This window comes from Limulus polyphemus, unplaced genomic scaffold (genome assembly GCF_000517525.1).
Source record: "Limulus polyphemus unplaced genomic scaffold, Limulus_polyphemus-2.1.2 Scaffold1015, whole genome shotgun sequence".
Taxonomy (NCBI): Eukaryota; Metazoa; Arthropoda; class Merostomata; order Xiphosura; family Limulidae; genus Limulus; species Limulus polyphemus.
In genome coordinates, this window is record NW_013666625.1 from 209,333 (window position 1) to 224,086 (window position 14,754).

General features: G+C 35.6%; 1 protein-coding gene across 1 annotated transcript in view; it reads right to left on the minus strand.

Moving 5' to 3' along the window:
• Positions 1 to 14,754, minus strand: part of LOC106461707 (protein phosphatase 1 regulatory subunit 37-like) — an 89,038-nt gene that overhangs the window by 45,243 nt on the left and 29,041 nt on the right. Inside the window, exon 2 of the mRNA XM_022388735.1 lies at positions 5,798 to 5,898. Coding sequence (XP_022244443.1) covers positions 5,798 to 5,898 — 101 coding nt within the window. The remainder of the gene's footprint in view (positions 1 to 5,797; positions 5,899 to 14,754) is intronic.

The window sequence follows — 14,754 nt, forward strand, 5'->3', positions numbered from 1 at the left end:
ATTCATTTTCTTAACCATTCGATACATGTCATCGCGGCAAAAAATTTTTTTAATGGTAATCCTTGTTAAAGTTACACCTGATGCAGCAACGAATTCTCACAAATCTTCATATAGTGAATATTGGTTAGCATGGATTTGTTCTATATATATATATATATATATATACCTATCAGTTCATCCTTACACAAACAATTTCCACTCGTGTATAAATGTGATGTAGCGTTGTTCTTAAGCACAAAACTGCACTTTATCTTAACATTTACGTTATAGAAGAGGGTGGTGAAATTTACAGAAGTACTTCTAGCGTTATGATCCTATTAATTTTGAAAAAGTGATGTTACGGTAATGCATTTTTAGCAGTCGCGCCTTCAAAATGTAAGAATGGGCGGCCGAAATTTCCTATGTTAGAATATAGCTTCTTGGCGTCAATGTCAGTGACTGTAGTATCGAAATATTTATTTTCAAGTGTAAAGGACTTGTCAAGTTCTCTGAAAAGGTCCTTAACTTTATTCTCATGGGTGGTTTTATAGTAACATTAGACCCGTGAGTCTTATAAATAGTCAAAGAAAGAGTGACAAAACAAAATGTGTAACGTATAAAGTGCTAGGTGCTGTCTAGGATTTTCGCATTCAATACTAAAGTAGTTAAGAAACAAACTGACAACAAAACATTGACCTAACCGGTGTCTTAGCGCCAATCAAACTACGCGCTCTTCTTTCTTGAGGCCCGCATGGCCAGGTGGTTAAGGCACTCGACTCGCAATCTGAGGGTCGCGGGTTCGAATCCCCGTCACACCAAACATGCTCGCCCTTTCAGCCGTGGGGGCGTTATAATGTGACGGTCAATCCCACAAAAACAAACAAACAAACAATCTTTCTGGAACTCGTGTTTTTGGAATATGTAATCCATCTTATCACAAGGGGGGGGGGATATCTGCAACAGCTGGAGAAGATGAGACAAAACGTCCTTCTTGTACACCAGCATATATATATAGAGAGAGAGAGAGAGATAGAGAGAGAGAGAGATACAGTCTGTAAAGGTAAAGCTTCATGCAATAGGATAGATTTTTGTATTTTGAAAAAAGTAAAACTCTCATAAGAAATTTTACCAGCAGCAGTAGCGAAGGTTAAATTAAAACAGTAAAAACGCAGATCACGTAGAAAAAAAAGCAAAACCAGAAAAACGACAACCTTGATCAAAAATATTCTGCATTTCCACATACGTTTGCTTCAGTAACTTGAATGCACAGATGATCTAGAAACATTAGCACTATATCAATTCTTCCAGCCCCAGTTAAAATGTAGTGAGCTGATCTATAGCCCAGTCTGGTATCACTAAATCCAGTCTTGGATACCTGCTTGGAAGTAATCGTATACTTGTATAATTTTGTTTGTTTGTTGTTAAGCACAAAGCTACATAATGGACCTCCCACTGGGGGTGGGGGCCCTTGTATCATACTGACTGTAAAAGCACAAAGCTCAAACTTCTCTGCTCTGTAGAATATGCGGTTGAAGAAGCAACAGTCCTAGTTTCTGTCCAGAATCTCACTATTAATGGACAAGTACTTCTAATATTGTTGGGCTTTAAATTTCAGTATCAAAATGAAGCCTTTGGTATTTTTTATTTCGCAATGCGACATAGACTCGTGATTTAAATTTTTTCTTCTTCAGTATTGAGTGCCACCTAGAGTCACGGTAGGTAAAAATAAGCAAAATTAATATTTAGATGTAGGGATTAGGCTTCCCGAATCAAAAAGTATATTTAAACGCCAATGTAGTCAGTAAAAAACTAAAGAAAAATAGCAACGTTTTAGAGCATTTTGTTTTACATTATAGACCCTCAAGAAGTGAACATAAAGTGGCATACGTCAGGCCCAACAGTTAAAAAGATAGCAATATACTCTAGATTCTACTGTTCCCAAAGGCGAGTTTTTTGTGCCTTATTTCATAATTGCGTCTAATCTTATTTCACCATTTCAAAAAGTGAGCGTTGATTCGAGAAAGGATTGCGTCTTATAAAATACTCATCACAAACAATATTTAAAGATGGGATTCGTGTTGATGCACGGATCAAGTTATGTCACATGTGTATTTAAAACGTGATCCCTGTATGATGCATGAATCAAGTTGTGGGTGAGCAATTACACATTTCAGTTTAAAATGTGGTTCCCGTTGATGCGTTGATCACATTTTGTAAATTACTACAAAACACAAATATTAGTTCAAAACGTGGTTCCTGAAAATGTTTTGTTTATTGAATTTCGTGCAAAGCTAGACAAGAGTTATTATATGCATTAGTCGTCCCTAATTTTGAAGCGGAAGATTATAGGGAAGGCAGGTTAGTCAGTAGAACTCACCGCCGAACTTTTGGGCTATTCTTTACCAACGGCCCAGTATGTGGCCCCACAGCTGAAAGGGCGAGCATGTTTGGCAACATGTTTCGATCCCGCAACTCGCAACTAGCTAGTAAAGTGCCCTAACCACCAGGCTACTGCAAATATGTGAATCGTATCTTGCGAATTACTACAGCACAAATATCTGTTAAAACGTACTTCCTGTCGACATATGAATCAAATTTTGTGCAACTGTATCATAAAATATGAGTATAAATTGTTGTTCGGTTGATGTGCAGATCACGTCTCCTAATTACTTACTTCAAAATGATTAGTTACTGGATTTATCTAGAAACGCGTAACGTAATCCCCATTTTTATACAGTATTTTATATTTTTTGAAACGGAACATTAGTTTCATAATCAAATTTATTTGTGACGTATTCTAACCACAACAGTATCTGCATCGATCGTGATCAATGGAGTACTATATAGCAGGCTGCGTAGAAACACGTATATTGATGAACATTTCAAAATATTGAACAGTAGGACGCGGAGAAGTACAACAAAGTTTAGCTATTCCGGATCCCAAACGAAATACAAATTGTGTGATGGTTGGTTACACAATACTGGGATAAAAAAACATTGACATAAAAATGTATACCTATAAAAAATAATGATTGCGACGACTATTTTAAAGACTATTGCTTCGTTGAAAACATGCGGGTAAAAAGACTGTTTTATTATATATATATGCACACACACACACACGCATCATTAACAGAATAACTGATGACATCCCAACGCTTCCGGATATGTTTACCCATACGGCCGCGCTGACCAACAAGCAGACACTATTATAGTTAACAAATTTGACTTCGACCTGAATAAGATTTCAGTATAGAAGCCGAAATGCCGTTCTACTTTACTAGAAACAGGCAAGAGCAATCCATTAAAGCCAAAACTCCACTAACACATCGTCTAATAATAATAGAATGTCTTCATACAAAACTTTGATGCTATCACCGGTCAGCGTTTATAAAGCATATTGATCTAACAGACAACAGAAACACAAATACCATTCTCATTTTACAAGAAACGTAACCGAAATAAAATAATGTCAAAAGAAACAAACAAAAAGCCACAAAAAAAAAGTAGTACTTTGCAACGTTCACATCTTTCGACTGCATATTCCAAACCCAAAAGCCGATAAAAAAAAAGGATCCAACATACGCAAAGTTGTGATCAACTATTATAATTATTTATTTCCTCTTTAATTAATTTTAATGTCTACATATATCTTGATGAAATCATATTCACCGTTAAAATTAAGTTTGGATGTACCCATTCTTGTTGTTTTGTTGTTGTTTACTACCCGTTTATTTTCAAACAGTGGAGTTGGAATAAGTCATCGCCTGTAGCGAATTCTATTGGACATTACTGAGGGCACTAATTAACTATCCAGTGTGACGGTCCCTGTAAAAAACAAGCAAAACGTACATACTATAGGTACCTAACGTTATACGTGACAAAAAGAGTAAAATATAAACATATCTTCCCCAATGGTAACAGGATTGTTGGGAAGAAGGGCGGTTATCTAAATTACATAACGATATTTTGGGGTGAGTCAGAAAAAATTTATAATAAATATTACCTGCCCTGACTGTACTACAACCTCAGACATTATAACATTAAGATAAATGCACAAAGACATAACAGCGTAATCCAATCAACATTTAGAGGTTCACCATTACCTGATTTGCTTTTAAGACGATGGAAACCTTTCCTTTAATGTATAAACTCAATGCTTGGGTGTCCTCGTAAAAACTTGTGTAATGCAGTCATAATTCGCGAAGTAACGATACACTCGATTTTTGCGAACTATATATATATCCTCTCTTCGTACACTTTTATGTACTGATCCAAATTCTTTTCTTGGTCTGCATCAAATGCAGACGAACTAGTATTCAGTCTATGGCTTTTAGTAGTTGAAATTTAATAAGGAAGTTGTCGTTGCTCAGAGCTACGGCACGAGCTTTCTTTAGTGAAACAACGGTCTTTATAAATCATTGGTCTGTAATCTTGTTTGCTCGTTATTCAGGCACAAAGCTACAGAATGAGCTATTTGTGCGCTGTTCACCGCGGGTATCGAAACCCGATTTTTAGCGCTATAAGCCCACAGACTTACCGTTGAGCCACCGGGGCGGTCTGCAAGAATGATTTAGGCGTATTGATTTAAGGTTATTAAAGTCGTTTAACCAAAAATGTTTTCCTTTTTCAAAATAACTTTTTATGATTTTCTTTTTATCTTTGAGATAAGGAATGCCAAATTTTGACAATCTCTGCAACAACAACAAAAAATCTACTTCTAAAAAAAAAGCCATAATCAATAAGGGAAAGAAAAATTAGCATCATGGTTGCAACGGATTTAATAAATATATATATACATATTAATTTGGTATTTCGTTACGAAACAAGAATTGTGAATAACTGGTAATATTTTTTATTCAATAAATGATATTTCTTAGAACAATTAAGACTTAAATATACACGCTATCACTTACAATTAAAACAAAATAAAAGAAACAGGAAAACGTTTAGTTCTACCATCCACAAAATACAAAATGACAATCTGAGTTGTTTTTAAAAAACTGCATGGAAACATTATACAGAACAAAGTACTTGCCTAAACAGAATATATTTTAAGAAATATTAAACATTCAGACTTTGAATTGTTTGTTTGTTTGAAGTTAAGCACAAAGTCACACAATGAGCTATCTATGCTCCGCCCGCCACGCTCAAACTACAAAAGACAATCTGAGTTTTAAAAGAAACTGCATGGAAACATTAAACAGAACAAAGTACTTGCCTAAACAGAATATATATTTTAAGAAATATTAATCATTCAGACTTTGAATTGTTTGTTTGTTTGAAGTTAAGCACAAAGCCACACAAAAGGCTATCTGTGCTCTGCCCGCCACGGATATCGAAACCCGGTTTCTAGCGTTGTAAGTCCGCAGACATGTCGCTGTGCCACTGGGGGCCAAACTTTGAAATATATAGAGAAAGTACGTCATACGATTGATAGGTTTTTAATTATCAACATCACTTTCGGATAAAACCATTGTTTGTTTTCAAACATCGTCGCCTGTAGCAACATCCCAAGGTTACTAATTATCTATCGCGACGATCCCCATAAAAGAGCAGTAGAGCATTATAAGCGAATGTTAGTGTCATAAGGTTAGTCGACAAGGGGCTCAACTAACAAATAATAGATCTCTTAAAGAAGAAATGGCGGGGAAATGTATATTTAAATTAAATGGTTGTATTCGTGGGCGAAATATTATAAACGTGTTTATAACTAAAGGAAAAGAGAGTAATAATTCTGTAATTACAAAACATAATATAATGGAAAGGAAACGTATGCATCTTTCTTAGAAATACGACGTAAAATAGTTTGACTTACTTGTAGTTGTTCCAAAAGACGGCAGAGCGGCTTTACGCCTTGATCGTCACAGGCTTTACGATAAGCTCTAACAAGTTCGTCCGTGGAGAATGACTCCAACGCTGTGAAAAAATAAAATAAATCAAAGGTGGGTTTCAGAAACCGGCACTGTTAACGAAGGTGAATGAAGTGTCTGTACTGAAGCGCAACAGAAGAAAGCATCTACAACTTTAAAAACTGGAACTGTTTCAACAGACATTGTACCGATACACAGAGTGTCCGAGACGTCTAGAACCATACAGGCAGTTCATTGAATTTTAGAGAATGTGTTCCACGTGCTGTCCTTGTAATTAGAAACAAGTTTGGAGACTGTACTACCGTTGTCCTTGAACACTAAGAAACATGTTCGTGCCACTGTCAACTGTCCGACACTCGTCGCTTCAAATGTTCAGGTGTCTTTGATATCATCTTTGTACACACGTGCCTTGAGCAGTCCCCATATAAAAAAAAAAAAACAAAAAAAAACGATGGGATAAAGTTTGTACTTCAGTTGCATTACCTATGGTTCCGGACTTTTCGGACACCCTGTATAAGTCAACTTGAATACATCACTACCAACTCGTATTATTAGACAGACATAAGATCAACATGCGGGAAAATATTACTAGCTTGTGTACAATGATTTTACGCTTTACAAACCTCGTGTAATCTTGGACTAGTTCATGAAACCGCTGACTACCAAATACTTTTGGGGGATTCAATAACTTTGTTTCAGAGCAAAGCCACATTGGGCTGTGTCCACCGCGGGGAATCGAACCTCGGATTTTTGCGTTGCAAGTCCGTAGACTTACCGCTGTCCCATCGGGGGACATTCCACAACTGTTATTTTAACTCATGCAGTAAACTTGTGTATTTCTTGTATTTTTATTTAACATTTTGTTACGTTATTAAAACTGTAATTATCTATCTTCCACTAATAACGTGTAAAAAAAAAAAGGTAAAAAACTAAATTAAACCTTTGGCACAAAATAATCCAGTCTTCAACCAACTCAGAAAAAAAGGGGATTAGAAATACTTAGATTAGAACTAAATTACGTTCTTATTGAAGAGCAACACTGAAAATATAGTTCTACTATACACATATATCGTAGTGACCTAAGATTTTGTTCTTTCAATTTGTGCGTGTATTAAAACACGCGAGTAAAACAAAACCCCAACGTTGAGGGCAACAACTATATACGATTTTCTGAAAACTGATTTTTTTTCTGCCTAATCACCAAACAATGTGGTCCTTTGATGTAGTTCCTATGGGAAATATTGCATAAGATAGTTACAAAAATCGTAATAAAAAATGGTGTTCACACCAAATATGAGGACAGTCTACAGACAGTTCACTGTAATCATTTCTCACTTGGTTTTGTTTTTTGTTAAAGGCAAAGCTACAGAAGCTGTGTGCCGAGCACTCTAATTTTGAATTGCCGAACACAGGAAAAACAACCTGCCGACAGCACCCACCGCCAACTCTTGGGCTACTTTTTACCAACAGATAATAGAATTGACCATCATATTATAATGTCCACACAACTGAAAGAACAAGAATGTTCGGCGCTGGGTTTAGATCCCGCAGATTGCGAGTCGAGCTCCCTAACCACCAGTCTGTAATCATATTTCCATTCCCGTTGTGTCGTAATGGTTCGAACTAAAATTATGTTATTCGTAATCAAAGAAGTAATAAAAAACCGGTCTCCACCTGATACCGTTATATGAAGTATGGCTGCAACGATTAATCGTCTTCATAAAATCTAATCGGATAATTGCCGGCCATTTTGAATCCAATAACAGAATACATGACGAAGGTATAGAAATAGTCAAAACTAAAAGGTATTAACAGTATAGGGAATATATTGTACCTTTTACTAAAAACGTTTGTCCTTAAGTTAGAGGGCAATTTGTGTTGTATTACGTGACTGATTCTTAAAAATGCAATCCAGCGTGTTGTTAGTCACGTGGCACAAAGGGTTTGTTTTGGAAGGCTACTCTTTTACCAACGAATAGTGGGATTTAACGTAATATTATAACACCCCCAAGGCTGAAAGGGCGAGCATGATTCGAACCCGCGACCCGCAGATTGCGAGTCGAGCTCCCTAACCACCTGGCCATTGCGGGCCGGCACAAAGGGATTAGCGTAATTACTTAATTTGATTGGATATTAATAATTTAAAGTTTGTTTGTGTGTTCAGGATAAACTTTTATATTCAAAGAAAATTATTCTTTCTATTTCTGAATAGAAACAACTTACGATTTTATGACTTTGAAATCGATTTTCCGAGTATTCGTCACAGTCGTAATACGTTTATTATTATTAAGCAAAAAGCTATACAAAGGGCTCTGCCCACCACGGGTATCGAAACCCGGTTTCTAGCGGTATAAGTCCATAAACATACCGCTGTGCCACTAGGGGCCAATCGTACTATATTAGTTGCGTTTTAATTGTTACACCTTCACTGCTTGGAAGAAACTTATAAATTACTATTACTTGAATACTTTTCTCTTGGATTATAAAATCTGAATTACAGTTACATAATACCAAAAATTGTAAGAAGACAACTCGGCCATTAAAAGTAATGCTTCCTATATTACATGCTACAATTTTACCTACAGATCTCTCGTGTAAAATTGTAATATTATTGATTTTCTTCCAAATACGAATACCACAAGGTAAGCGTTTTTGCCTTTAAAAATGAAGACCAACTGTAATTGATCTGCTGCTAAGAAAATAAGCTCTTTAACTCTCTATACAATGTCCTCAAAAACCGCCATAATAAAAAAAAAAGATTAAGTATATCAAAAAGACTCAAATCAAAGGTACAAGTTCTTTGATGAAGTCGCTAATTTTGGTTTGTAATCATATATTTATGGAGGTCATTAGGATCTTCACTCAGATTTATTTGGAATAATAATGGTGAGCGTTAGAACCTCCTCCTTTTGAACTAAATTTGAATATAATGTTTTGTTTCTAGTAAATTATGCAAATTTAGCTCTTAATCGTATTTCTAACGATATTACTTGTTCTAATGCGTATCGTTAAAAATTGTTCTTTGCTCTACACGTGGGCTAAACGCTAGGTTAGAAACCCCCCTAAGGTTCAGACTTAGCCATCTCGACTTTAGAACAGCTGACTAGAGAGCCAGAGAAATAAACCAATAAACAGTACCCGCCGCCTACGCAACTACTCTTAATTAACCAAATAGTGGGATTGACAATCACAGTTATAACGCCTCCACAGCTGGTAGTGTAGAGTGTGTTCATCGTCACACTGAGACTTGAACTTAAAACATTCCGATTAGCAGCCCACTACGCTTACCACAAGCGTCAGGCCCAAATGTTAATATGATGTCAAATTGTAAAATAGATTAGTAATTCTAAGAACCATATAATAATTTAGAGATAATTAATACACTAGTTAATTGTTTATAGAAATAGGTGTACTACAGCAATCTTTAAGTTTATTCTCGTGACTTTACATCTATGGTTTAATGTCTAATAAGGTCAAAAGTAAACCACCCAAAAGATGAGGGATATAACTGTGCGTAAGAGAAATTGTTAAATCTACACGTTTTTAACAGATAGTCTTGGTTCATGATTTACCGCCTTAAAAATACACAACTTTGATGTATGAAGGGTATTCAGGTGACACATGTTCAGTATCAGTGACAGATCGTATTCTGATGTATAATATAACAGGTGTTGGAAATGTCGTGATCAAATCAAGACCATCTCTACAAACTGCAGAACAACAATTGTAAGATCTATTATCAAATTCGCTTTGATAGTTAGTATCCATAAATATTTTAAGTATAAAACTCGAAACTAGAATGGTCATGTTCGAACTGTGATAAGTCCTTTTCAATTAACGACGATGTTTCAAACTTGATTGGTCTCTAAATTCATATATTTGTTGACAAGATCTCTCTAAGGAATCTTTTAGAAGATAAAATTCTGCCAATCATCAATCGTAAATTATTCATCCAATACAGATATAAATAGAATTCGATAATACTCTGTAAAATATTTAACTTAATAGAAATATTCTTCCCTATAAATCAACAATAGTTATTAAATGATCCGTTCATAGGACAATTTCTTGAGGAGGAATTCATTCGTAATTACCAACGTTTAACACAACCTGAGAAATAACTTAGTTTCTAGTAGTAAGAATCTATGTCAACTAAATATTGAGTTGACCAGCAAATAGTAAGAATCTTTGTCAACTGAATATTGAGACGACCAGTAGATAGTAAGAATCTTTGTCAACTGAATATTGAGGTGACCAGCAGATAGTAAGAATCTTTGTCAACTGAATATTGAGGCGACCAGCAGATAGTAAGAATCTTTGTCAACTGAATATTGAGGTGACCAGCAGATAGTAAGAATCTTTGTCAACTGAATATTGAGGTGTCCAGCAGATGTACTATCCACAAACGGATTCCTGGAAGCTACATAATAAGTGGTGTTTGATATCGTATAACTGTTCATCAGGTTTATTGTGCAAGACCAACACTTACTGAAATACTATCATAACAACTTCCATACGTAAAGAAGTAAACGAGTCTTTAGTGATTCAAAAGATTAACTGAACAGCGTTCTGTAATTCTTTTAGGTAGTCTTTGTCAGTGGTTCCAATCCTGAGATACGCGAGGGCCCTCGAAAACATTAAAAAGAAAATAACCTTATATCTCGAAATTGGACTGCAATATCGTTGAGTTACCAGCGTTAGCCAGCGCTCAATGTTTTTGCGTATTGCCGACTCACCTTAGGATTATACATATTTTGATTTACTTTTTTATTAATATAAACCGTTTTAAGCTTTCCTTAGATTATATACATCAAATAAGAACGCCAAGATCACAAGAAAAATGTGCGTTGATCTTTATTAGCCGCGGCATATCGGTTCATATGCCAGCCAAACGTTTTTCAAGTACAAACATTTAGCTCATAGCTCCGTCATCTCTTGACCAATTTCAGATATAATTACAGTTTTGGACTCGGGAGGTCAAACCCTTTCGATTGATGTATTTGATTGTATCCAAGGTCTCATTAATTAATTTATTCTAATCCTGCCTAAAAGAATTTAAATTTGAGGGTAGGCTTGTAGAGATCCTGATGAGTAATAAAATCGAATCGGGTAAACGCGCGCCTTACGCTTGGTATTGCTGGCGCACAAAAATATAGCTAATAAAAAGTTTGTTTGTTTGTTTGTAATTAAGCACAAAGTTACACAATGGGCTATCTGTGCTCTGCCCACCACGGGTATCGAAATCCGGATTCTAGCGTTGTAAGTCCGCAGACATACCGCTGTACCACTGGGGGGCGCTAATAAAAAGGAAAATAAATAGGTATTATAGATTAATTAACTCTAATCCTGCCTAAACGAATTTCAAGTGCCGCGGCTACTGAGAATTCCCTCTCGATGTTATTATCCCTTCACTGTAGATCAATAACACTTGCATCTTTAGAGACTCGGGTTAAAATATCCATGATCCCAGAATTAAAGAAAATTAAGTTCTCAGTAGTTTATGTAATTGTTTTTATAAATACCTAGCGATTCTCACTCTTAGTCTTCAACTGTTTCTCTACGGTAATGATTGACTCTCTCGAAGCATAATGAAAGCTATGATCTTAAAGATCTTTCACCGTTTCTCACTCGTATTTGCTGTCATGACCTAATAGGAGTCATAGTATTTTACTATGTCGTACCTTCTATCAACCGTAAAGATATATAGATATCCACTCTAAAACATGAAGAGTTTTCGTGTCAAAACTGCTTACTGAAGCGTCTGTGAGCCAAGACATTTTGTGTATCTCTGCCTAGCTGTTACAATCTAAAATATAAAGAGTCTTCGTGTTAAAACTGCCTACTGAAGCAGTCTGTGAATTAAGACATTTTGTGTATCTTTGCCAAACTGTTATAATCTAAAATGTTAAGTGTTTTAGTGTCAGACTGTCTACTAAAGGAGTCTGTGGATCAAAACTTTTTTCTTTTGTACCTCTTCTCAGTTGTCAACATACAGTCTAGAACGAAAAGAGTTTTCGCGTCATTATTCCTGTAACCAACAATGTGTAATTGTTTGTTTTTAAGCATAAAGCTAACACAATGGGTTATCTGTGCTGTCCATCACGGGTATCAAAACCTACGTTTTAGCGTTATAAGCTTTCAGACTTACCACAGAGTTACTGGGGAGAGGGGGGAGACAAATAGCGTGTAACGGTTACTTTTATATTTTGTAGCAATAAGGCCCTGTTTGCTTTGTACCAAACAATAAGTTCACATGGTTTTTATGGTTGGGCGGAGCCGTATATAATACACTACAGTAATGCATTTAAAAAAATACAGACTGTTAAATGTCTATCTTGAATTTTACATACCGAAGCAAGTATCAGAAATAAAGATCAGTTGAAGAAAAACCATAAGTGACTGTAATACACAAACTAATTAAAATTCTCGACTTAAGTATACTATGTTCTTGGCTAATTGCCTGCATCCTAACTTGAATGTATTGCATACCAGCTTGCCTCCCCCTTCCCTCGTACACACTTGTATCACTAATTTCTTAATTAATAATTTATCACTGTAAACTACATTCTGATGAAGAGAAACGTGCAGGATAGTCACCACATGATTAAATACTCAGTGTTGTAGCAAGGATTATTATCTGTGTGTTTGTGTGTGTTGGGAGGGGGGAGACAAAATTAAATAAAATAGGCCCACGTAAAATTCCTTAGAATACTCTTTCTTCAACAATTACTGAAGTAAAATTTCGGAAGACTTATGTCTTCCTGTGTCAGTGTGCAGATGCACCATTGATTATACTTCTGTGCTAAGAATTCAAATAAAAGCGAACCTGAAGGTTTCGTTCGCTGAATTCTGGACCTTTCTGGCCTCGGTTTGGTTTGTTTTGAATTTCGCGCTAAGCTACACGAGGGCTATCTACGCTAACCATGTCTAATTTAGCAATGAAAGACTAGAGCTATTCTTCACCACTCATCGCCAACTCTTTTACCAACGAATAGTGGGATTGACCGTCATATTATAATGCTCCCACGGCTGAAAGGGCGAGCATGTTTGGTGGGACGGGGATTCGAACCCGTGACCCTCAGATTGCGCTTAGCCCTACCCACCTGGCCATACCGGGCCTTTTGGCCTCGGAGAGTATGAGATTTGCGACGAGGAAATCACTTATAAACAATTAGTGGACACACCTACATTCCTAGCATGCAGTTTTATCTATGTTTCCTGGTAAAATGAAATTCATCACGAAGGTACACATTTTATATGACTCAACACACACACACATTTCTCTTCTGCAACTGATTATATACCAAATGAAACTACACCATTCGGAAACAAAATTAAATTTACAGAATATATATAATCGTCTAGTTGAAATACAATTTTGTGAATCAAAATCCACAGATTTTTAATTGAAATCACTTAATTAAAAACTTTACAATAAACGATTTGTAATTTTGTTGTTTTTTGTCAAAGTAGGGGTGATTCCAGTGTCCTACTCCCCCCCCCCCCAAAAAAAAATATTGGATTTGAAAATAGTTGTGGTCATTATTCATGCCATGGAGAGATCATCAAGTGACATTCTATTCAAATTCTCCAGTTGTGATTCTTAATCCTACAGTTAAAGAAAGATATATTATTTGCTGTTTCACGAGTCGGTTCTTATAAAAGCTAATCTCCAACTGTAATACATTCAAACACAGAGGAGAAAGTGGTAAAGAAAGAGTTAATCTCTTAAAGTTTACCTGTTGTGGTCCATACATGTACAGAAAGAGGTAAATAATGAGTTAATCTCTTAAAGTATACCAGTTGTTGTCCATACACATACATAAAGTGGTAAAGAATGAGTTAATCTCTTAAAGTATACCAGTTGTTGTCCATATACTTACATAAAGTGGTAAATAATGAGTTAATCTCTTAAAGTTTACCTGTTGTGGTCCATACATGTACAGAAAGAGGTAAAGAATGAGTTAATCTCTTAAAGTTTACCTGTTGTGGTCCATACATGTACAGAAAGAGGTAAAGAATGAGTTAATCTCTTAAAGTTTACCAGTTGTTGTCCATACACATACATAAAGTGGTAAATAATGAGTTAATCTCTTAAAGTTTATCTGTTGTGGTCCATACATGTAAAGAAAATGGTTAAGAATGAGTTAATCTCTTAAAGTTTACCAGTTGTTGTCCATACACATACATAAAGTGGTAAATAATAAGCCATTCTCTGAAAATTTACCATTTCCTTTAGATTTTTTTTCATATTGTAGAGTAACGAAAACGAAAAGACTTTTTTTTTCATACCTATCTGATCAGTTGTATGCCTATATTGTTTAACACGGAGTAATCGTTATGAATATAAAGATACTAGCGTATAGCCCGTCAAAAATTACGGGGCAAGTACTACCACCCCCCACCCCCCCACCCCATAGTATACCCTAACCTCACATTTCATAGATAACTGAAATAAATAAATTTAGCGAAATCAAGCATGACCAACAAAGAGCCAGAAAAATGCAGTCGAGGCAGTCAAACGTCGGTAAATTCCTTTGTGAGCCAATCAAAATTAAGATCATTCACGAAATGAACTCTGGGCGTATTCTTGGAATAATTATTGGTAAAAATCAGTTAGATTAACAACTTCTAATTCTAATATATAGAAAAGCCAGTGCGTTTTAATAACTCTGCGTTCCAACAATGGCTTTTATGTCATGCCTCTTAGCAACAAAAGTATAACCTAATATTGTTGTTAGTCTATGTACTGAAAGTATAAACAACAAAACTGGAAAAATATTTGATTTCTTAATTCAGAGTCACCGTTGATTAAGGTGGTTTTTCATATTAAAAACGTTGGTGATATAACAGAAAATAGCTTAATTCAGAAACGATTTAAGTTAAAAAGTGAATCGATATT